Source organism: Gigantopelta aegis, chromosome 9, assembly GCF_016097555.1.
Source record: "Gigantopelta aegis isolate Gae_Host chromosome 9, Gae_host_genome, whole genome shotgun sequence".
NCBI lineage: Eukaryota > Metazoa > Mollusca > Gastropoda > Neomphalida > Peltospiridae > Gigantopelta > Gigantopelta aegis.
Genome location: NC_054707.1, coordinates 35,169,414 through 35,192,125, shown reverse-complemented (window position 1 = coordinate 35,192,125; position 22,712 = coordinate 35,169,414). Strand labels below are relative to the sequence as shown.

General features: G+C 37.5%; 1 protein-coding gene across 3 annotated transcripts in view; it reads left to right on the top strand.

The window, feature by feature from the left end:
• LOC121380638 (AP-2 complex subunit alpha-2-like) overlaps positions 1 to 22,712 on the top strand; it is a 56,021-nt gene that overhangs the window by 17,996 nt on the left and 15,313 nt on the right. For all 3 annotated transcript variants that reach the window (XM_041509549.1, XM_041509547.1, XM_041509548.1), the window contains exons 3-15: positions 7,809 to 7,877; positions 9,173 to 9,315; positions 10,166 to 10,359; positions 11,542 to 11,671; positions 13,006 to 13,107; positions 15,552 to 15,660; positions 16,032 to 16,254; positions 16,902 to 16,998; positions 18,348 to 18,485; positions 19,334 to 19,441; positions 20,107 to 20,181; positions 21,147 to 21,244; positions 21,706 to 21,835. In XM_041509549.1, coding sequence (XP_041365483.1) covers positions 7,809 to 7,877; positions 9,173 to 9,315; positions 10,166 to 10,359; positions 11,542 to 11,671; positions 13,006 to 13,107; positions 15,552 to 15,660; positions 16,032 to 16,254; positions 16,902 to 16,998; positions 18,348 to 18,485; positions 19,334 to 19,441; positions 20,107 to 20,181; positions 21,147 to 21,244; positions 21,706 to 21,835 — 1,616 coding nt within the window. The remainder of the gene's footprint in view (positions 1 to 7,808; positions 7,878 to 9,172; positions 9,316 to 10,165; positions 10,360 to 11,541; positions 11,672 to 13,005; positions 13,108 to 15,551; positions 15,661 to 16,031; positions 16,255 to 16,901; positions 16,999 to 18,347; positions 18,486 to 19,333; positions 19,442 to 20,106; positions 20,182 to 21,146; positions 21,245 to 21,705; positions 21,836 to 22,712) is intronic.

The window sequence follows — 22,712 nt, the reverse complement described above, 5'->3', positions numbered from 1 at the left end:
GTGCACTTAGGGTTTTCTCTTTTGTCCAGCTGGATGCAGTCTAAAGAACAACAGATAAATAATTCCGCTGACTGTTTAGCGATGAACACATGATACGAGTCATAGGAGGTCTTATTCAGGGTATTGATCTGTGGAAATCTGCCGACCAGAGCATGTGCTTGTATGGCAGTGTGTGGGATAAAGTATTGACCAGTTTCCTCAGCGTTGTTCACAGTTTGTCAAATCGGAGCTGTCTTGTAAAGCATGTGAACTGTCACAGGTTTCCCTGCAACTTAATGAAAATGGCTAATTTGCTCAAAACAGGCCTTCGCACACATCTATAGTTCATCCCATAATCCTATAAAGATGTTTTAAAAAATAATTTCAGTTTGGTTTGAAGTAAGAAAAACAGTAAAAGTGTTTTGGAAATAACAAAAAAAATCCCCACAATTTTTGTGTGCAATTTTGAAAACAATCGACTCAGAAAGAAATACATTCAGTGGTATGAAAAAAGGCGTTCTGTGTGGGAAGGACTATAGATTAGGTTTATCCTTGTAGTGTAAGTGTTAGAGATATGCTATTCACATAATGAAGAGAGACGGTAAAAGTGTTTGTCACACAGTTGCTTTTCTTGTCACCACAAGGAAAATTCTTAATCAGTGCTTAATTTCATCTGACATTTTAAATTTTCATGTTATGGGAGTTCCACGGATATGGATTTTTTTTTCTCCCTCATTTTGGCTTTTGCTTTTATCTGAATTTAGCTCTTGTCTGCTTTTGTGCAAAGTATTTTTTATTGAATGGTTTTCATGTGATTCTGTGATGCTGAAAAGATATGGGTTCTTAAGCCGTTCTTTAATGAGGCTTGGTGTGTTTAATTATTTTTGTCTTGATGTAATAAAACAGTATCTACATGTAACAGTATGGGATTGTTTTGTGTCTGCCAGGTAATTATTTTCACTTGAATCGTGAATGTCTGATTAAACCATTACAGACAACCAAAACTCTTGTTTGGTTTTAAGAATATTTTAAAATAGACATTTCTAGGTAGTTTTATCAATTGTTCATTTAAACCATATATGGTTTCATGTTGCATTTTTGTCCAGTCATGGTAACACCATTGATTCCATGCCTTTAGCCTTAAATTATAAATATTACCAGATATGCTTTCCCCATTTGGTTGTACGTCTATGTGTATACATGTATAATTTATGCAATTATTATTCATGAGAAGACCTGTCCCGAAAGATGGCAACTTAAACACTGTTATGGTTGCTCTGTAATTCCGCATCAATACATGTACTGGTATTCACGCAGATAACAAATCAGTCCCTGACAGTCAGATCATCTTGCAATGGCAGTTTTGGACAAATAATAACAAAAGTAAAAAAGTAAAGTTTGTTTTATTTAACGACACCACTAGAGCACATTGATTTTTTTATCTTATCATTGGCTATTGGACGTCAAACATATGGTCATTCTGACACTGTTTTTAAGAGGAAACCTGCTGTCGCCACATAGGCTACTCTTTTATGACAGGCAGCAAGGGATCTTTTATTTGCGCTTCCCACGGGCAGGATAACACAAACCATGGCCTTTGTTGAACCAGTTATGGATCACTGGTCGGTGCATGTGGTTTACACCTACCCACTGAGCCTTGCGGAGCACTCACTCAGGGTTTGGAGTCGGTATCTGGATTAAAAATCCCATGCCTCGACTGGGATCCGAACCCATTACCTACCAGCCTGTAGACCGATGGCCTAACCACGACGCCACCGAGACCGGTCATTTTGTATAAATATTTTCCTAACTCATAATTCTTTTATTAATTTAGACATATGAGGAGTGATTGATAAGTTTGTGGCCTAAGGTAGAAACACATTTACTTTTCTACATAATCTCCTTGTACATTAACACACCGAGTCCAGCGGTAATGGAGCATATGTATCCCTTCCCTGTAGAAGATGGCATATTGGACCTCCGGGAAGTCTGCCACAGGATCTATGACGTCATCATCTGAGGAAAAATGGCGACAACCAAGCTCCTTCATCTTCGGGAAGAGGTAGTAGTCAGAGGGTGCCAATCAGGAAAATATAATGGGTGTTCGATCAGTTTGAATAAACATTCCTGGATGGCAGTCATGGCCGTGTGAACTTGACTGGAGCACTGTCCTGATGGAAGAGCCCCCCCCCCCCCCCCCACCACCACCACCACCACCACTGTTGCAGATTCATTTTGCAATCTTGAGCTTTCTGCAGCAACACTGCGGATTTCTGTTGTAAATTCTGAGAGCTGTCAAATTGTACCAACATTTTCAGTATTAATATTAGCTTGCCAATACAGGCAACAAAATAGTAAAGAACAGGGCTCGAAACTTAAGATTTTAATATGTGGAATACAAATATTAATAGTAGCTCATAGGTTTTAGCTCTGAAGAAGATTGCCCACATAATGTAATTTGGGCGACTAATGCCATTATTTTTTCAATATTTAAGTCACCCACACAGGACATTGGTCGCATTTGGTGACCTGGCCACAGGCCGTTTCGATGCCTGAAAGAAAAGTCGTTAGGTTACCAGTACTTCATTCTCAGTAGAATTCTAGAGCTAACAGGATTTTGCTTGATTTCCATAGTAAATCACATGTATATTTTGTGTGTGCACTGATAGAATGAGTTAAAAGGATTAAGGTTTGGTTAGGATGCGGTTACAACTTGTCATGTTATGTAGATTGCAACGGTCTTGGAGACTTGTGTTAAAGCTTAAGCAGACTGTATAAAAGTGATATTTATGAAGTTCAAGATTTATTGTAAGAATTGGAGCCCAACCTACTGTCATGCATATAACAATGCCAAAGTTATCATCATGCTTGCAATTTTAGGTACCGGTATTATCAGTCAGTAATGTGATAACACTTAAGTCTTCAAATTATAGTGAAACCTCTCAAAACTGGACCCTCTGTAAACTGGAATTCTTTCAAAACCGGACATTTTTCATGGTCCTTTTTAAAAAATCAGTAAAGAACGTAACCTCTCTAAACCGGATACCTCTTAAAACTGGACATTTTGCTTGGTCCTGAGGGTGTCCGGTTTATAGGGCTTTCACTGTATCAGATATGTGTTATTAGGTTTACCAACAGGAAGTATGGCTGCATGATAAATACCTTTAATTTGTCCCCAAAAGTATTTTATTCATGCAGCTATATACATGTAGTCTTCTTGTTACAGATATTGTGGTATATTGGTAAATATCACCTACATAGCCATTTAATTAAAAACGGCAAACACAATTTCAGGGTTGAAAATTAATATGAAAGCCAAGGTCACCAGCAGGGCCAGTTGAAGAAAAATCATACTGACCCTTCTCAAATTCAACTAGCCCTCCAATTATGGAGAGTGTTTTTTGTTCAATAATAACTGTTTGCATTAAAGAAAATCGATGAATTGACATTTAACTTCATAATGAATAAAGTAAAAATTTATATAAAAACATGTCATTAAGTTTTAAACCCATACCAACTCAAATAAAAAAAAAAAAAAATGAAAAAGAAATCCAGTATAAACAAACATGTTTCTTTACAAAGTACCATTAAATTAAACATATTAAATCTCATTTTTAAGACAGGGTAAAAGATAATGCAGTACAAACAGACGAAAGGTAGAACTGTGCGTGCTTTAGTAAACTAGTTTGGGAGTGGCAGTCCTCTGTGTCATGATGCAAGAGGGATGGAATACATTTTGTGGTGATGCAAGAGGGGTGAAATTCCCAGCAAATGATTTCCTCAGGAGTGGCTGTTCTCCTAGATGGAAATCCATGGGATCATCCACTATTTTGCCAAATGCCCATTCAACTATAATTTTGCAGAGATACGGCCCTGATCACGTATTACGGTTGTGTCATTCAGATTACCTTGGATGTTCCATCAATTGCCTTGAAACTTGTATCACAAAAAAGAGGTAACCTATGCAGTTTGATTGTAATTTGTGAAGAATTTTTTTTTAAATTTACACTGCACTTTTACCCCCAATAAAATGTTATTTGAGATGGTATGGATTTAAAACTTAATAAATTAATATGTTTTTATATGAATTTTATCTTTATTCATTATGTTGGCGCTGTCAAAATATAGAACATGTTCTATGTCTTCTGATCTGTAGTTGACTTAGACGCGGTGTCTTTTGTCACATTCGATTCAGTATCAGTGTTTCTTTTTTCACTAGTATCATACTCGCCAGACACTGAAATCGATGGTCGCCCAACGGACTACCTTTCTAAAATTCTTAGTCGCCCGTAGCTAATAAAGGTCTAATTTTCAACGCAGCAATTTTTTAATTTGTGACTAATGTTAGCTGTTTACAAAACATTTTATATAAGTGAACATAGCTGGAGACTGTACACACAGTTTATATTGCTAGTCAGATGACTTGTGAATCCATGCTTTTAACTTCAGCTATACATGTACGTTACAAGGTCTATATTTTGTGGTATGCTGTACACGGTATTCTTATTGCAGAATGACTGCAAAAATTACTGAGACACTATGCTTACTGCAAAGTAACAGCAAAATTACTATGAGGTGCTCATAAATGTGTATGATTCTGAAGGGTCTCTCAGTCTCATCATGCTAAATAACTTAAGAATTGTCATGTGGTCATTTGGTTTGTAAATTTATGCAGTAGTAATGGTTCAGCGGCTTATCTCATGTATACAAAGTATTTTTTAGTTTTTAGTGCTCAGATATTATCCACATTAAATTCTTCGTGATTTAATTGTATTTAATTGTATGAGCTCAACTTTTAAATACAGTAAAAGCCCTAATAATTTAACTGGAACCTCTGTGAACCAGAATTTCCTCAATTTCACGGTCCTTTTTTAAATATCAGTACAGAACAATCTCTTTAAACTGGTTAGGGGCTGGACATAGTTCAGTGGTAAAGTGCTTGCTTGATGTGCGTTCAGTCTAGGATCGATCCCCATCAGTGGGCCCATTGGGCTATTTCTCATTCCAGCCAGTGGCCCATGACTGGTATATATCAAAGGTTGTAGTATGCACAATCCTGTGTGTGGGGATAGTACATGTAAAAGATCCCTTACTACTAACTGAAAACTAGCGGGTTTTCTCTCTAGGACTACATATAAAATGCCAAATGTTTAACATCCAATAGCTGATGATTAATAAATAAATGCAGTGTGTCTGCGAGAAAGAAATTTTTGGGTATGGCACTATGGAATTGAATGCAACCGCAGTCAACAGGGGATATGGGAGGCCTCCCCCAAAAAGAAAATGGATTACGTTTAGAGTTAGGGTTAAGAAAATCGTACATTAATAATAAGAGTTATTCATTTTGTTAAAAGGTAAACTTTTTTAAAAACAATTGCAAAAAAATCTGGGTATGGCGCCATACCCATTTTACCCTCTGGCAGAAACCCTGCAATGTGCTCTAGTGGTGTTGTTAACTGTAATTTCAAAATATGTAACTGTCTAAAAACAAGATCCAATCTAATGTGATCTGTTGCTTGTGTTTTGCATTTGTCTTAAAAATATATTATTAGTTATATCTTTTATTGCAGCTAACAACTGATAAAAAAAATCAATGATGTATAAATATATACATGTAAAACGAAAGATTACATTATTGATCTTGTAAAGCTGTGTTTTGAAATAGGTTTTTTCTCCCATTGAGTTGCATAATGTATTTATCGTGATTATACCCCACTGGAAGTCTGTGAGAAATATACTAACACAAACAAGGTTAGCAGTTTGGTAAATGTGCTTAAATAAAAGAAAACTTGTGACTTTCTTTGAAATGAAATCAGACACTGGATTTAACTGACGCACCATTTGTCAGTATTTAAGTACAACAGGAGATTTTCAATACAATATGAAAGACGTAACTGCCATGTCATTGGTCATTGAATGTGGCTTGTATTTTAATTTCAGTAGTACTTAACAAGTTGCTAAAATTTTTGCTCTTGGTATACACATATCAGGTATAGATGTGTGGGTTTTTGCTTCAGGTAATTGCCAGTTGGTGGTCTCTGTCATTGATTCTTGGCTGCAGAATGTTAGTTACCTCTCGTCATCTGCCATAGTTAATGATATGAAGTAAAGATCAAGACAGTTTGGCTTCACATCTGAAACCTTGACTCGTGTTCCACTAGTTTATTAGCTGTCCAAGACAGAATCATGGTATTGGTCGATTAAAAAACAACATGAGAAGTAGTAAAAGTGTGGGTGTATTTTCTTCTTCAAACACTATATGAGCGACAGGACTTTAAATCACACTAATTTGGGCACAACGGGGACTTTTGTCTTTTCTAAGCGCAGGAAGGTTGTTTTAGTTCAGTACTGTCATTAACAGCTGCTGGAGAGTTGGCAATATTCAGAAATGCTTTTCAAATGATTTTAATATAATTAAATTTCCGTTACATTAAATCCATTGATCAAGACATAACAATGGGAGGTTATTAATTTCTCTATGAATGTAAAAATTACGTCGTTGGGGAACGTCATTTTATATGGGCAAGTTATTGAGCGTTATTGTTTATAGACCAAAACTACAGTTTGTTGATGATTTTTGTTTTGTTCATATCCCGATGAACGTAAAAGAAATAACGGACAATCCTTAAGTAATTAAACTTGACATTTCAGTGGTTTGGGGGTAAAATATTTTCAGGTCAGCATGTTTGTATTTAATTTGTCATGATTAATCTGGGCAAATGTATTTTGGGCACATTTATTGCCTCAACTTTGAGGCAATCTAAAACCCTGGAGCGATCACATGTGTTCATGCAACTAACTTGCATAAAGATCCCTTATTTTGTTACCTTCTGTTTGGCATTTAAAAAAACAAAACAAAAAACAACATTGGCAGCATAACTCAAACATATTTGTAAAATGCTAACAGAATGTTTTGAACAATGTAAACACTAGACTAGATTTTAATTAATTTTGAGCTATTTAATGGTTAATTGTACATTATACGTGCCAGTATATGTGTGTGTAGGAGTAAGTCACAAGTGCATGTAGTGAATGAAGCGTTTTATGTTCTGTATAGAGAGTGGAATATAAATCTGTAGTAGAGCATCTTTTTGGTGTGTTTTGATTTGTAGAATCAATTTGTTTGCTTATATTTGTTATAAGTGGCGGGATTTAGCTCAGTCAGTTGAGTGCTGGCTTGAGGTGCTTGTGTCGCAGGATCAAACCAATTCGGTGGATCCATTCAGCTGATTGGGTTTTTCTCATTCCAACCAGTGCACCACAACTGGTCAAATGCTGTGGTATGTGCTTTCCTGTCAGTGGGAAAGTGCATATAAAAGATACTTTTCTGCATTAGGAAAAATGTAGCGTGTTTCCTTCGATGACTACGAGTCAGGATTACCAAATGTTTGACATCCAATAGCTGATGATCAGTGTGCTCTAGTGGTGTCGTTAAATGAAACATTCTTATATTTGTTATAAGCATAACTGCTATTTATTATTCTTAAAAACAAAAATACATATAAAGGTGTCTTCTAATTGGCATGATTAGTCATATCTACATACACGTCAAGTGTTAGCTGCTCTTAAAACAGTATTCTGAAGGTCCGTGAAATAACCATTTCTTTTGTTTCCGACCGCCTTCAATAATTAATGGAGCAGTCAGAATCTCTCTTTGATAAGCCTTAAAGAGATTTTGCGATTCACTGCTTTGATTAATTTTGTTTTCTGGTATTTATGGAGTTTTTTCTTAACTTTTAATCAATGCCTAACCAATTAGCATGAGAATCGGTAATAACAGTGTAGAATTGACAGGTAACGATTCATGATACTGTTTTATGTGTTTGCAGGCAAGAGCAAAGAAGCAGAAATAAAGAGGATAAACAAAGAACTAGCAAATGTCCGAAACAAATTCAAAGGTAAGCATTACAAAACAACCGTCTGCATCTCAAGTATATTTTCAATTATAATAGTTACGTATTCAAAATAGGTAGTACAGTTTAATTTCCTAGCTGTCAGTTGCTGTTAGCTGCCAGAGCCGTAAGATCTAACCTCTTTGGCAGACCTACTAGATTTTTTCCCCATCCTAACCACTGGTATATCATAGGTAGTGGTATGTGGTTTAAACAATATTTCACAAAAGAAATGGATTGGCAAACAGGCCATTGGCCTATATTAATGCCTCTCCACACATACTTTGTTACATACAATTTATAATATACACATATCAGTTGACATGTTCTTCAGAGAATTAGAAACAATTAAATAATTTGCACTCGAACATAAAAACAAGTCTAAATGACCATTAAATTAATATACTTGTCCATGTGTACACATACCCACGTACATAAATATACCCGATTTCCTAAGAATAACTTACATCAGTGATTCTCGCCCACCGCGCACAGTACAGCAGCCAAACTTGCAAGGGACAATGTGATGTAGGATAAATGGCTTTAAGAAATTAGTGGTATGTGCTGTCCTTTGTGGAAAAGAGCACATAAATGGACACTTGATACTGATGACAAAAAATGTAGCAAATTTCCTCTTAAGGCTGTCAGAATTAACAAATGCTTGACATCCAATAGCTGTTGGAATGTTTGGACCATGCTAATATCCCTAGAGGGGGATATGCCTATTTTTTTTAGGTCAGGTTATGTATTCTTAAAAGAGAAAACACTCCACGTTTTCTCCAATGTTCAAGTTGCTGATGATTAATTAATTAATGTGCTCTGATGATGGTGTTAAAAAAAACCCTGTTATTTTTATTGTTAGCTGCTATTTCTGTTATTTTTGCTGTTAGCTGCTATTTCTGTTGTTTTTGCTGTTAGCTGCTGTTTTTGCTGTTAGCTGCTATTTCTGTTATTTTTGTTGATAGCTAAAACTGTACTTGTGTTTGTGTTTTGCGTGAATAAATGATGGATATGGGATCTTTTGTTCAACACATTTTTACTGACAACCCAGCACAAAAATACACATTGGATATTTGTTTGACACTGAACTGCCAATGTGTATTTTGTATTTTACTTGCAACAGATTTGCAGGTGAGGTAATTGAGTATTTCCTACTTCAAGTCTCTATGTAAGAATTGTTAATCTAGTCTCAATACTTGATTCTGTGTTTTAATATAATTCCTGATTTGAAGTTACAAGTGAAAGACTAAAACATAATTTCATAAGTAATCGTGCACTTTTAATGCTGTTGCCTTGTTTAGGGGACAAGACTTTGGATGGCTACCAGAAGAAGAAATATGTTTGCAAGCTGCTGTTCATCTTCTTGCTGGGTCATGACATTGACTTCGGACACATGGAGGCAGTCAACCTACTTAGTTCCAACAAATACACAGAAAAGCAGATTGTAAGTTTGAATCATTTTAATTTTAATTAATGTGTAGTGCATGAATGTGGTATGATATCACACATGGGGGATATTGATTTTATAAACATTGATTGGCAACAACCTGGGCACCAAAGACACACTGACTAATGAAATGACTACAAATGAAACTGATTGCTCTGTGTGATGTATTTAAGTTTAACTCTGCAAGTGCAAATGTGGCATAAAGAAGTTGTGGAGTCTTTGAAAGTGAGAAATTGAATACTACACTTATTTTTTTTTTTAGTACTCTTTATCTTACAGCTCATTGTTTCTAAAGGTATTGAACTCACTTTTGCTTGTTAGATACATCTGAAAGGAATGTGATAAATGGTATACAGCAGCTACTCATGAATGTAATATTCTTTATAGTCCAAAATGTAGTGTAACTATAGCATCTACCTGATATACATTGGGTGATAAAATCTCCCCTCCCCCTAGTGTTTCCTCTGGGTTACTGGTATATTGAAAGGTTATGATATGTGCTATTCTGCTTATGAGAAAGTCCATACATTGCATCTCTTGCAACTAGTTGAAAGGTGTAGCAGTTTTTATTTCCTATGCTAAGTGTGACAGTAACCGATAACTGATTACTAGTAATATATTAGGGTCATGTTAGAATTTGTTGTTAAAACCTTCATTCATTTATCCCTTTATTATCACTACCCCAATCCATTTATGACAGTTAACTGTTATTTCTGACATAACTTGATGAAAAACAACCAAAACAAATTCAAATACCCTTACAGCATATGGAACATTATTAAGTGCTATAACAATTTGTGAACATTTTAAATCAAGTTTGTTCTGTAGTTTTTTTGTCTGCCCGCAGGGTTACCTGTTTATTTCTGTGCTTGTTGGAGCGAGCAGTGACCTCATGAAGCTAGTCATCCAGGCCATCAAGAACGATCTCTGCAGCCGCAACCCCATCCACGTGAACCTCGCCCTGCAGTGCGTGGCCAACATCGGCAGCCGCGACATGGCCGAGACACTGTGCACCGATATCCCACGACTGCTCGTCTCTGGGTAAGCAACATTCATTGAGTACTGTTGGTGAATGTAAAGAGGATCCATTAAAAAAAACAATAAAGAAAATTTTAATATTGCAGAAAGTAGTAAGGAAAGTTTCCCCCAGTTTCCCAAAGAACAGTGTATGTTTATTTGATTAACATTGCTAAAGTCCGTCACACAGGGAACATCTTTTTTCATACTATGAAATTTACTACTAGTTATTTATTTCTGAGCAGATTGTTTTCTAAATTGCACACAAAAATAGTAATTTTTTATTATTTCCAAAACACTTTTACTTTTACGTCAAACAAACTGAAATTATTTTCCCTAGCTTGTTTTAGCATGGTGCAGCACCATGCCTCAATAGTCTAGCACCATCTTGCCTCAATCAGCGCCATGCTGCCCTGAAATTAAAAAGCCTTTTTCAGTAATTAATTCTAAAATTGCCTTTATATAACACCCAAAAAGGTATTGTTAATTAATAAAATATGCCTTTTATATCTTTTGCCATTCATTTATTTAAGCAAGCACATAAATTACATTAATTTTTATTTTAATAAAAAAAAATGGTATTTTTAATGGAAAACAAGTGCCACGAAAATGGTAAAAATGCCCCAAAAGTGTTTGTTCTACCATGCCTTGCCTAATTTCTAGGGAAATCACTAGTGGTATATGCTGTCCTGTCTTTGGGAAAGTGCATATAAAAGATCCCTTGATGCAAATGGAAAAATGTTTCTTCAGAAAACTAAGTGTCAGAATTACCAAATATTTGACATCAAATAGCTGATGATTAATCACTGTGCTCAAATGATGTCGTTGAACAAAACAAACTTTTAACTTTGGTGAATTGTTAAACACAGGACTTTAATATTCATGCTGCTATCATACAGACTATTGCAAGGCATTTCAAAATTTATTCATGATTTCAGGCTTCATACAGATTGAAAAAGTGACTGAATTTGAGTGGACAAAAACCGAAAAGTCCTTGAATTTGTCAAACCCCATGAAAAGAGCTTGAATTTCAAAAAATCAACTTGAAAAGTGCTTGCATTGCATATTTCCGCCGATAGATTTAAAAATTAATCTTTTTCAAATTCATTTTTTTTAATCTGGAATTTTACAGTGAAAAATTGTTTTAAAAGTTGAATTTTGTTATCCAAATTGTGTATAATCCTTGTATTTACTTTTGATTTGCAGAGATACGATTGATGCTGTAAAACAAAGTGCTGCCCTCACACTGCTCAAATTGCTCCGCTCATCTCATGACTTGATCCCCATGGGCGAGTGGACGTCCAGGATAGTGCACCTCCTCAATGACCAACACATGGTGAGTTAACAAGGGTCAGTACAGGCGTCAGTACACCACCTCAATGATCAACACATAGTGAGTTAACACGGGTCAGTACACCACCTCAATGATCAACACATGGTGAGTTAACACGGGTCAGTACAGGGGTCAGTACACCACCTCAATGATCAACACATGGTGAGTTAACGAGGATCAGTACACCTCAATGATCAACACATGGTGAGTTAACACGGGTCAGCACACCTCAATGATCAACACATGGTGAGTTAACAAGGGTCAGTACACCTCCTCAGTTATCAACACATGGTAAGTTAACAAGTGTTATTGTATCTCCTCAATGATCAACACATGGTAAGTTAACAAGTATTATTGTATCTCCTCAATGATCAACACATGGAAAGTTAATAAGGGTCAGTACACCTCCTCAGTTATCAACACATGGTAAGTTAACAAGTGTTATTGTATCTCCTCAATGATCAACACATGGTAAGTTAACAAGTATTATTGTATCTCCTCAATGATCAACACATGGAAAGTTAATAAGGGTCAGTACACCTCCTCAGTTATCAACACATGGTAAGTTAACAAGTGTTATTGTATCTCCTCAATGATCAACACATGGTAAGTTAATAAGTGTTATTGTATCTCCTCAGTTATCAACACATGGTAAGTTAACAAGTGTTATTGTATCTCCTCAATGATCAACACATGGTAAGTTCATAAGTGTTATTGTATCTCCTCAGTTATCAACACATGGTGAGTTAACAAGTGTTATTGTATCTCCTCAATGATCAACACATGGTAAGTTAATAAGGGTTGGTACATCTCAGTGATCAACACTTTGTAGCTGACACATGAACAGGTCAGGGGGATTCACAGGGCTCGAACTTAATGGCGGTGAATTTCTGTCATGATATAAATTGCTGTACATCAGGGATGTCACTAATATAATAATTACTGCCGTCGCAGTAAAGCTCTCCAATGATGGCAAAATGTTTACACAGTTATCTACATTTGAAAAAGACTTCATATAGCAAAGGCCGTTTCACCTTTTTTAAAAACAAAATTGCAGTGGGATACGAATTCTTAAGTTCGATCCCTGTGTTCATGTAACGTATTGTGCCCTGCAATAAACATCAAGTCAGAAAAATACTTTTACATCCTATTCTCCCACCACTTAGTCTTGAAGAGAAGACATGGAAAGTGATTACCAACTAGTTTTAGAACTGTGTCAAAATAGCGATCTGCGGGTCTCGATACAATGCTGAGCAATATGTTCTCAGTTCATTATATATTTGTTTTAAAGACAGAACTATTTCTGTGTATCACTGACTGAATGTGTTTGTTTTCAGGGTGTTGTCACATCAGCAGCTAGTCTGATAGAGGCACTGGTGAAGAAGAATCCGGAGGAATACCGGGGTTGTGTGTCGCTGGCAGTGTCCAGACTAAGCAGGGTAAGACTTGTCTTATTAATATAACTGGGGTGGGATGTAGGAATACCGGGGTTGTGTGTCGCTGGCAGTGTCCAGACTGAGCAGGGTAAGACTTGTCTTATTAATATAACTGGGGCGGGATGTAGGAATACCGGGGTTGTGTGTCGCTGGCAGTGTCCAGACTGAGCAGGGTAAGACTTGTCTTATTAATATAACTGGGGTGGGATGTAGGAATACCGGGGTTGTGTGTCGCTGGCAGTGTCCAGACTGAGTAGGGTAAGACTTGTCTTATTAATATAACTGGGGCGGGATGTAGGAATACCGGGGTTGTGTGTCGCTGGCAGTGTCCAGACTGAACAGGGTAAGACTTGCCTTATTAATATAACTGGGGTGGGATGTAGGAATACCGGGGTTGTGTGTCGCTGGCAGTGTCCAGACTGAGCAGGGTAAGACTTGTCTTATTAATATAACTGGGGTGGGATGTAGGAATACCGGGGTTGTGTGTCGCTGGCAGTGTCCAGACTGAGTAGGGTAAGACTTGTCTTATTAATATAACTGGGGTGGGATGTAGGAATACCGGGGTTGTGTGTCGCTGGCAGTGTCCAGACTGAGCAGGGTAAGACTTGTCTTATTAATATAACTGGGGTGGGATGTAGGAATACCGGGGTTGTGTGTCGCTGGCAGTGTCCAGACTGAGCAGGGTAAGACTTGTCTTATTAATATAACTGGGGCGGGATGTAGGAATACCGGGGTTGTGTGTCGCTGGCAGTGTCCAGACTGAACAGGGTAAGACTTGCCTTATTAATATAACTGGGGTGGGATGTAGGAATACCGGGGTTGTGTGTCGCTGGCAGTGTCCAGACTGAGCAGGGTAAGACTTGTCTTATTAATATAACTGGGGTGGGATGTAGACGCTGGCAGTGTCCAGACTGAGTAGGGTAAGACTTGTCTTATTAATATAACTGGGGTGGGATGTAGGAATACCGGGGTAACGTGTGTGTCGCTGGCAGTGTCCAGACTGAGCAGGGTAAGACTTGTCTTATTAATATAACTGGGGTGGGATGTAGGAATACCGGGGTTGTGTGTCGCTGGCAGTGTCCAGACTGAACAGGGTAAGACTTGTCTTATTAATATAACTGGGGTGGGATGTAGGAATACCGGGGTTGTGTGTCGCTGGCAGTGTCCAGACTGAACAGGGTAAGACTTGTCTGATTAATATAACTGGGGTGGGATGTAGGAATACCGGGGTTGTGTGTCGCTGGCAGTGTCCAGACTGAACAGGGTAAGACTTGTCTGATTAATATAACTGGGGTGGGATGTAGGAATACAGGGGTTGTGTGTCGCTGGCAGTGTCCAGACTGAACAGGGTAAGACTTGTCTGATTAATATAACTGGGGCGGGATGTAGGAATACCGGGGTTGTGTGTCGCTGGCAGTGTCCAGACTGAGCAGGGTAAGACTTGTCTTATTAATATAACTGGGGTGGGATGTAGGAATACCGGGGTTGTGTGTCGCTGGCAGTGTCCAGACTGAGCAGGGTAAGACTTGTCTTATTAATATAACTGGGGTGGGATGTAGGAATACCGGGGTTGTGTGTCGCTGGCAGTGTCCAGACTGAGCAGGGTAAGACTTGTCTTATTAATATAACTGGGGCGGGATGTAGGAATACTGGGGTTGTGTGTCGCTGGCAGTGTCCAGATTGAACAGGGTAAGACTTGTCTGATTAATATAACTGGGGTGGGATGTAGGAATACCGGGGTTGTGTGTCGCTGGCAGTGTCCACACTGAACAGAGTAAGAGTAGTCTTATTAATGTCACTGCTTGTACCTCCAGTCTTTGCTTCGTGACATGTACAGGGCTTGAAATGGAAGCCTGTGAAAAGCAGTGTATGTTTTAGAAATAGCAGGTTAAGTACTAATTCATCTGCTAATCTGCCCTACCACCCCAACAAAAAACAGATGTAAGTGTAATTATCTCCTCTACTATTTAGCTCATGATTCTGCGATATTGTAATTCAATAATGCTCTGAAGTACATGTACATATCAGAGGTGCTAAATCTTCATACATCATCCCAAACTCTTCCATCATCCTGTGCTGTCTTATATCCAGCAAGCTATATATTTTCTAGGCAAGTCGTGTTTCTTTTTATCTTTTATTTAAAAAAAAAACAACCAAAAAAAACAACAACCAACAGCAGGCCTTATTTTACTTTTTATTTGCATTTGAGGCTTGTAGTATTGGTTGTTCTATCTGCGTAACCCATGTACATTATAGAATGAATCTGAGAATCATTTTCTTCTCCAATTGATTGAAGTATAGCATATCACAGAAAGAAACATGTAGGTCGATTCTGAATGGTTAAGACATAGAAGTGTACTTGAAATACAGTTTCAGTTGGAAAAAATCAAGAAAATAAATAAAACAATAATAATGTATGGCGAATTATGTTTTATTTAATTTTTCAGATTGTGACATCCTCGTACACAGATCTTCAGGACTATACATACTATTTTGTTCCCGCTCCATGGTTGTCTGTCAAGCTGCTGAGGTTGTTACAGAATTATCCCCCTCCAGGTTGGTATTTATCACAAAACAAGTATGTTTACAATGCTCTGTATTACCAGACATGCATACTTAAATTGCTACTGAAAATTCATATATATTTTTTTAATTATCAAACTGGTAAAAAAAATTTTTGTTAGTTTTATACTTGATACTTGATCCAAAATTATTGTAGTGATACCACAATTATCTATAAACACATTTTTGTTGTGTTTTGAAATAGTGTTCAGACCATTAAAACCATATGCTTTTCATTTAAGTTACACATTTTTAAGATTCTGTGCTATTTACTGCCTGATCAAGTCAAAATCTTAGGTAAAGACCTGGGTTTGTGCGGTTATGTAGGTGTTTTTTTAAAAAGAGTTCTATTCTATTGTTTACAGAGGACCCAAGTGTTCGCACAAGACTATCCGAGTGTCTAGAAACCATTCTGAACAAGGCCCAGGAGCCACCCAAGTCGAAGAAAGTGCAGCATTCTAACGCGAAGAACGCTGTTCTCTTCGAAGCCATCAACCTCATAATCCACATGGATAGTGATCCTAACCTTCTAGTCAGGGCCTGCAACCAACTAGGCCAATTCCTGCAGCATAAAGAAACTAATCTTAGGTACAAAATGATGCTATGTTCTTTACTAATGTGAATCCAGAAATTATCTTCTTTTCTTTTTTTATATGCCCATCTATGATGGGTCGTATTATGGTATGGCGTTGTCCATTCATCCGTACGTACATCCGTCTGTTAACGTTTTCTTGTCCGGACCATATCATGCATACAGGACCATCAAACCTCTCATGTAGGAACAACTTGGGATGGCGGTATGTTGCGTACTATTACTAGTCACTGTGACCTACTTTTCATGATTCTATTGCACATAACAGTAAATCCTTGTCCAGATCATATCTTGCATACAGGACCATCAAACCTCACATGTAAGAACAACCTGGGATGGTGGTATGTCGCATACTATTACTAGGTCACTGTGACCAACTTTTCAGTCTTGTGCACATAACAGTAAATCCTTGTCCAGACCATATCTTACATACAGATGCATACAGGACCATCAAACCTCCCATGTAAGAACAACTTGGGATGGTGGTGTGTCGCGTACTATGAATCAATAAATGAAACACAATAAAATATTTTGAGGTCAGACCCTCAAAACACTATGTGGAGCTGTGGTTAATTGATGCTGTCTGTCCAATAACCCTTTTTTAGAGTGGATACTTACTGGGGGTTTTCTTGTTTTCTTCCAGATATTTAGCTCTAGAAAGCATGTGTTTATTAGCAACATCAGAATTCTCTCATGAGGCTGTGAAAAAACACCAAGATACAGTTATAACAGCTTTGAAGGTGAGATTAAAATAGAATATATATTTTTTGATTTCATCAAAAGTTTGCCGAAATCTACCAACTATATGCAAAAAAATTAAATGCAAAATTTTTTAATCTTTGTTATAGTTTTTATTTATTTTAAAATGACTAGTAGATGTGAAATATAACATGGAAAAAAGATAATTTTGCTTGTATATATTTGTATTATATATGGATGTAGGTCATGATTCCACTGTAGGCGCACAGATATGTACAAATACCGACATTTTACGGACATAAGGAATTAAAACATGTTTTAATGAGTTAGGATATTTTGTAAAACATACGTATAGATCTGTGTATGCAGTGGACATGCAGTCTAAGAAACAACATATTAACGATAATGTTTATGAAATGGTTATATTTTTCTGTGATTTCTTTTGGTATCCAAATATGCCCAGCATCAAGACAGATAAAATCAAAATGGTATCTTATGTTACAACGTGAAGATTTACAGTACTTTCTATTTAGAAGAAAAATGTACACTAAGGAGATTTGTAGGTGTTATTGTCTATTTGATCCTGCAAATGTCATTTTGGACTAAAGGTGTTAACCTGAGGTTAAAACTGAAATATTTGCGGGCATCAAATAGATAATAACACCGGCAAATCTAAAAACTCCATTCGGTTATGTCCATTGTAAACTGAATAATTTTTCTACAGAACTAACTGTATATTTGGTATTTCTTGAAAAAAATACCTGTAGACCCTTGAACCGTCCACTTGGCCTGTTCCAATTGCTAATAATGTCACTTTCTAATGACGTCATTAGCTTTCCAGGTGTTATTTGATCCCGGAAAAAGAATGTAATTAACCAATGACAGTACAGAACACACTCGCCATCAGTTTACAGTGGATAATAACATAGATATGTGAATATATTTGTATATTTGTATGATGTATTGTAAACGAAGTGAAGGGATGGGACGTAGCCCACTAGTAAAGTGGTTCGTTTGATGTGCGGTCGGTTTAGGATCGATCCCTGTTGTTGACCCCATTGGGCTATTTTTCGTTCCAGCCAGTACTCCACAATCGGTGTAACAAAGGCTGTGGTATGTGCTATCCTGTCTATGGAATGGTGCATATAAAAGATCCCTTACTGCTAATCGAAAAAGAGTAGCCCATGAAGTGGCAACAGCGGGTTTCCTTCCTCAATATCTGTGTGGTCCTTAACCATATGTCCAATGCCATATACCCATAAATAAAATGTGTTGAGTGCGTCGTTAAATAAACCATTTCCTTACTTCCTCTTTATATGTTTGATGCATATTTAACCGTAAATAAAATTTGTTGAGTGCGTCGTTAAATAAAACATTTCCTTCCTTGTAGACTGAGCGAGATGTCAGCGTGAGGCAGCGGGCTGTGGACTTGTTGTATGCGATGTGTGACAGAACAAACGCTGAGGAAATAGTTGGAGAAATGTTAGAATACCTTGAAACAGCAGACTACTCTATCAGAGAGGAAATGGTAAACATTAAAAATTGAATTCAGTAATTAAATTCAAACCAATATTCCATATTTACGTAGCACACTTGGACATTTTAAATGAAAACATAACAGTATATTGAGAACAGTCCACTGTTTGAACTAGGTGGCAGTTTTCTTGTCACATTCTCTATCAGTCTAAATAAATAAATAATCTTCCCATTTACCTATTGATGTTGTGCTTTTTTTCATATTTGTTGCATTTTGTTTAAATATACATAGTTTCAACAGTAATAATCATTCTCATTGGAGTTATTTCCCTTGACATTTCATTCCATTGATGAAATATTTGTACATTGTGTAACTGAATGAAAAACTCTTTTGCGGAAAGATTTTTGGTAACAGAATGAGGAGGCTGCAAAAGAAGATAGATGTACTCGGACCATAATTGAATATTTTGAAATATATTAATGACATGCACCTATTTCATCAGAATAATAAATCTGCTGATTGCCTTTGAATAACATGTAGGGGCGGGAAGTAGCCCAGTAGTAAAGCACCTGCTCGATGCGCGGTCAGTCTGGAATCGATCCCGGTCGGTGGGCCCATTGGGCTATTTCTCGCTCCAGCCAGTGCACCACGACTGGTGTATCAAAGGCCGTGGTACGTGTTATCCTGTCTGTGAGATGGTGCATATAAAAGATCACTTGCTGCTAATCGAAAAAGAGTAGCCCATGAAGTGGCGACAGTGGGTTTCCTCTCTCAATATCTGTATGGTCCTTAACCATATGTCCGATGCCATATAACTGTAAATAAAATGTGTTGAGTGCGTCATTAAATAAAACATTTCCTTGAATAACATGCTGTTTATTTTGTACATTTTATTTCAGGTTTTGAAGGTTGCCATCTTGGCCGAGAAGTATGCCATAGACTACACATGGTATGTGGACGTCATACTGAACCTTATCCGAATAGCTGGAGACTATGTCAGTGAGGAGGTAAGAATACATGTAACACTGGCTCTGAAAAAAACTTAGAACAGAGATAAAAATCGGCCATAGCAATTGCGGCAACAAGGATGAGTAATAATGGATTGCTATTTATTTTTTTCATGAGAACTACTAAAATATTACATCATCATAATAACATTGTAATAGTTAACGGACTGAAACATGTATTTTCATTTCTTCATCAAATATTTGTTGTTTGTGTGTTCAAGAATTTTAAAGTTGATTTAGTCTAAAGGCTCTCTTATAGAGCATTACCGGCCTTGGTGGCGTCATGGTTAAGCCATCTGAAATAAGGCTGGTAGGTACAAGGTTCGCAGCCCGGTACCGGCTCCCACCCAGAGCAAGTTTTAATGACTCATTGGGTAGGTGTAAGGCCACTACACCCTCTTCTCTCTCACTAACCACTAACAACAACTAACCTACTGTCCTGGACAGTCAGCCCAAATAGCTGAGGTGTGTGCCCAGGACAGCGTGCTTGAACCTTAATTGGATTAAGCACGAAAATAAGTTGAAATGAAATGAAATATAGAGCATTGACTGATCAAGTAGTTTTGGTGCTTATGAGACGTACTGCCACGAAAGCATCTTCCTTTCCTTTAAATTGTTTTTATTAAGAATGATTATTATATAAATGATGAATTTTGCTATTTAAGGTGTGGTATCGTGTCATCCAGATAGTAATAAACAGAGATGATGTCCAAGGGTATGCTGCCAAAACGGTTTTTGAGGTAATGTAATATCATCAATCTTTCTGTGACATCCCAAAGCACACTAGCTGCCTAACATTTCACATCCAGCTTTATGATAAGACTCTTTGTGGACAGGGGGCGGGATGTAGTCCAGTTATAAAGCACATGCCTGATGCTCGGTCGGTCTAGGGTCGATCATCGTCGTTGGGCCCACTGGGCTATTTCTCGTTCCAGCCAGTGCACCATGACTGATATATCAAAGGATGTGGTATGTACTATCCTGTCTGTGGGATGGTGCATATAAAAGATCTCTTGCTACTAATGCAAAAATTTAGCGGGTTTCCTCTTTGACTATGTCATAATGACCATATTATTTTTGACATCCAATAGCCAGATGATTAATAAATCAATGTGCTCTAGTGGTGTCGTTAAACAAAACAAACTTCTCTCTTTGTGGACAGAGTGATTTCTTAAAAAAGTGTTATTAATATATACAGCTTAAAATAATATTACCTGACTATCTTATATACTGCAATGCCATATTTTAGTTTTGTCATTATTCTTATGGGACCAGCCTCGGTGGCGTCATGGCAGGCCATCGGTCTACAGGCTGGTAGCTACTGGGTTCGGATCCCAGTCGAGGCATGGGATTTTTAATCCAGATATCGACTCCAAACCCTGAGTGAGTGCTTCGCAAGGCTCAGTGGGTAGGTGTAAACCACTTGCACCGACCAGTGATCCATAACTGGTTCAACAAAGGCCATGGTTTGTGCTATCCTGCCTGTGGAAAGCGCAAATAAAAGATCCCTTGCTGCCTGTCTTAAAAGAGTAGCCTATGTGGCGACAGCGGGTTTCCTCTAAAAAAAATCTGTGTGGTCCTTAACCATATAACCGTAAATAAAATGTGTTGAGTGCGTCGTTAAATAAAACATTTCTTTCTTTCTTTATTCTTATGCTTTATTTGCTGGTGCAATATTGTAACAGTTTTTTTGTGTCTATTTCAGGCATTGCAGGCTCCAGCTTGCCATGAAAACATGGTGAAAGTTGGAGGCTACATTTTAGGTGAATTTGGTAACCTCATTGCTGGAGACCCCAGGTCTAGGTGTGTAGTATCATCTTATTCGACTCAATACCTTGTCATACAGTTAAATAGAGCTTCTCTTAGAGGTGTCCAAACTGTTGATTTCCGACGTGTTTTACATTTATTTTTCAGAGAAAATTCATGTATTCTAAGCCTATAGACAAAAAATGTTCAAAGCTTTGATAGTAAATGTGTTGGGTTTTTTTGTTGTTTTTTTTAATTTTTTTATAAAGAAGCTGTTTTCATCAAACTATTTGTGCAGGTACCTTAGGACAATAGGTTCAGTTCATAATTAATGTAATGTATTCCTTAAGAAAACACAGAATTGAAAACAATGTACATACATTCATTGGTAAGATATTTACAGTGCATTGGAATCCTGATGGAAAAGTAACTAAATCTTGCAGTATTACCAGTGAACAAAAATCCTGTAAAACCATTTTTTTAATGAATTAATTGTTTCTACACTTTGTGTGTTGCAGTCCCATTGTACAGTTTCGGTTACTTCACTCGAAGTATCACTTGTGTGGGCCATCTACACGAGGTCTGCTACTCTCAACCTACATCAAGTTTGTCAACCTCTTCCCTGAGATTAAACCACAGATACAAGAAGTAAGGAATTCATACTCTCCATTAGTAATAACGACAGCCAAAGCATTTCATTTCAACTTATTTATGTGCTTATATCCAGTTAAGGTTCAAGCATGCTGTCCTGGGCACACACCTCGGCTATCTGGGCTGTCTGTCCAGAACAGTGGGTTAGTTGTTAATTGATAGTGGTTCGTGAGAGAGAAGAGGGTGTAGTGGCCTTACACTTACCCATTGAGCACTTAAGAACTCGCTCTGGGTTGGAGCCGGTACCGGACTGAACCATGTACCTACTAGCCTGTAGTCCGATGGCTTAACCACTGCACCACCGAGGCCGGTTTAACCAAAGCAAGAAAGGAATTGTTGGTTGAAAGGGAGATAACTAATTAAAATGACTAAGATATCGATCCGGTCATGTTCTCATGATTTTAGGGGAAAGTTGACATTTTTAACAGTATTGTGGAATGGGATTTGAGTTGGTGGTACAGCTCTTCTTAACATGCATTGGGTTGCAGGATCAATCCCTTTAGTGGATGGATCCAAATGTTTTTTTGTTTTTTTTCATTCCACAACTATCACAGTAGGTTTCTTCTGATGTGTCATATGTCTTAAGACTAGTTCAGTATGTGCTGATACTTCATTGAGCAAACATTCCTTTCCTTTGTCTTATGGTTATTTGAATTGGTTGCATAATATTTCATATCCTTTGTATCCAATATACCGGCCTCGGTGGCATTGTGGTTAGGCCATCGGTCCACAGGCTGGTAGGTACTGGGTTTGGATCCCAGTCGAGGCATGGGATTTTTAATCCAGATACCAACTCCAAACCCTGAGTGAGTGTTCCGCAAGGCTCAATGGGTAGGTGTAAACCACTTGCACCGACCAGTGATCCATAACTGGT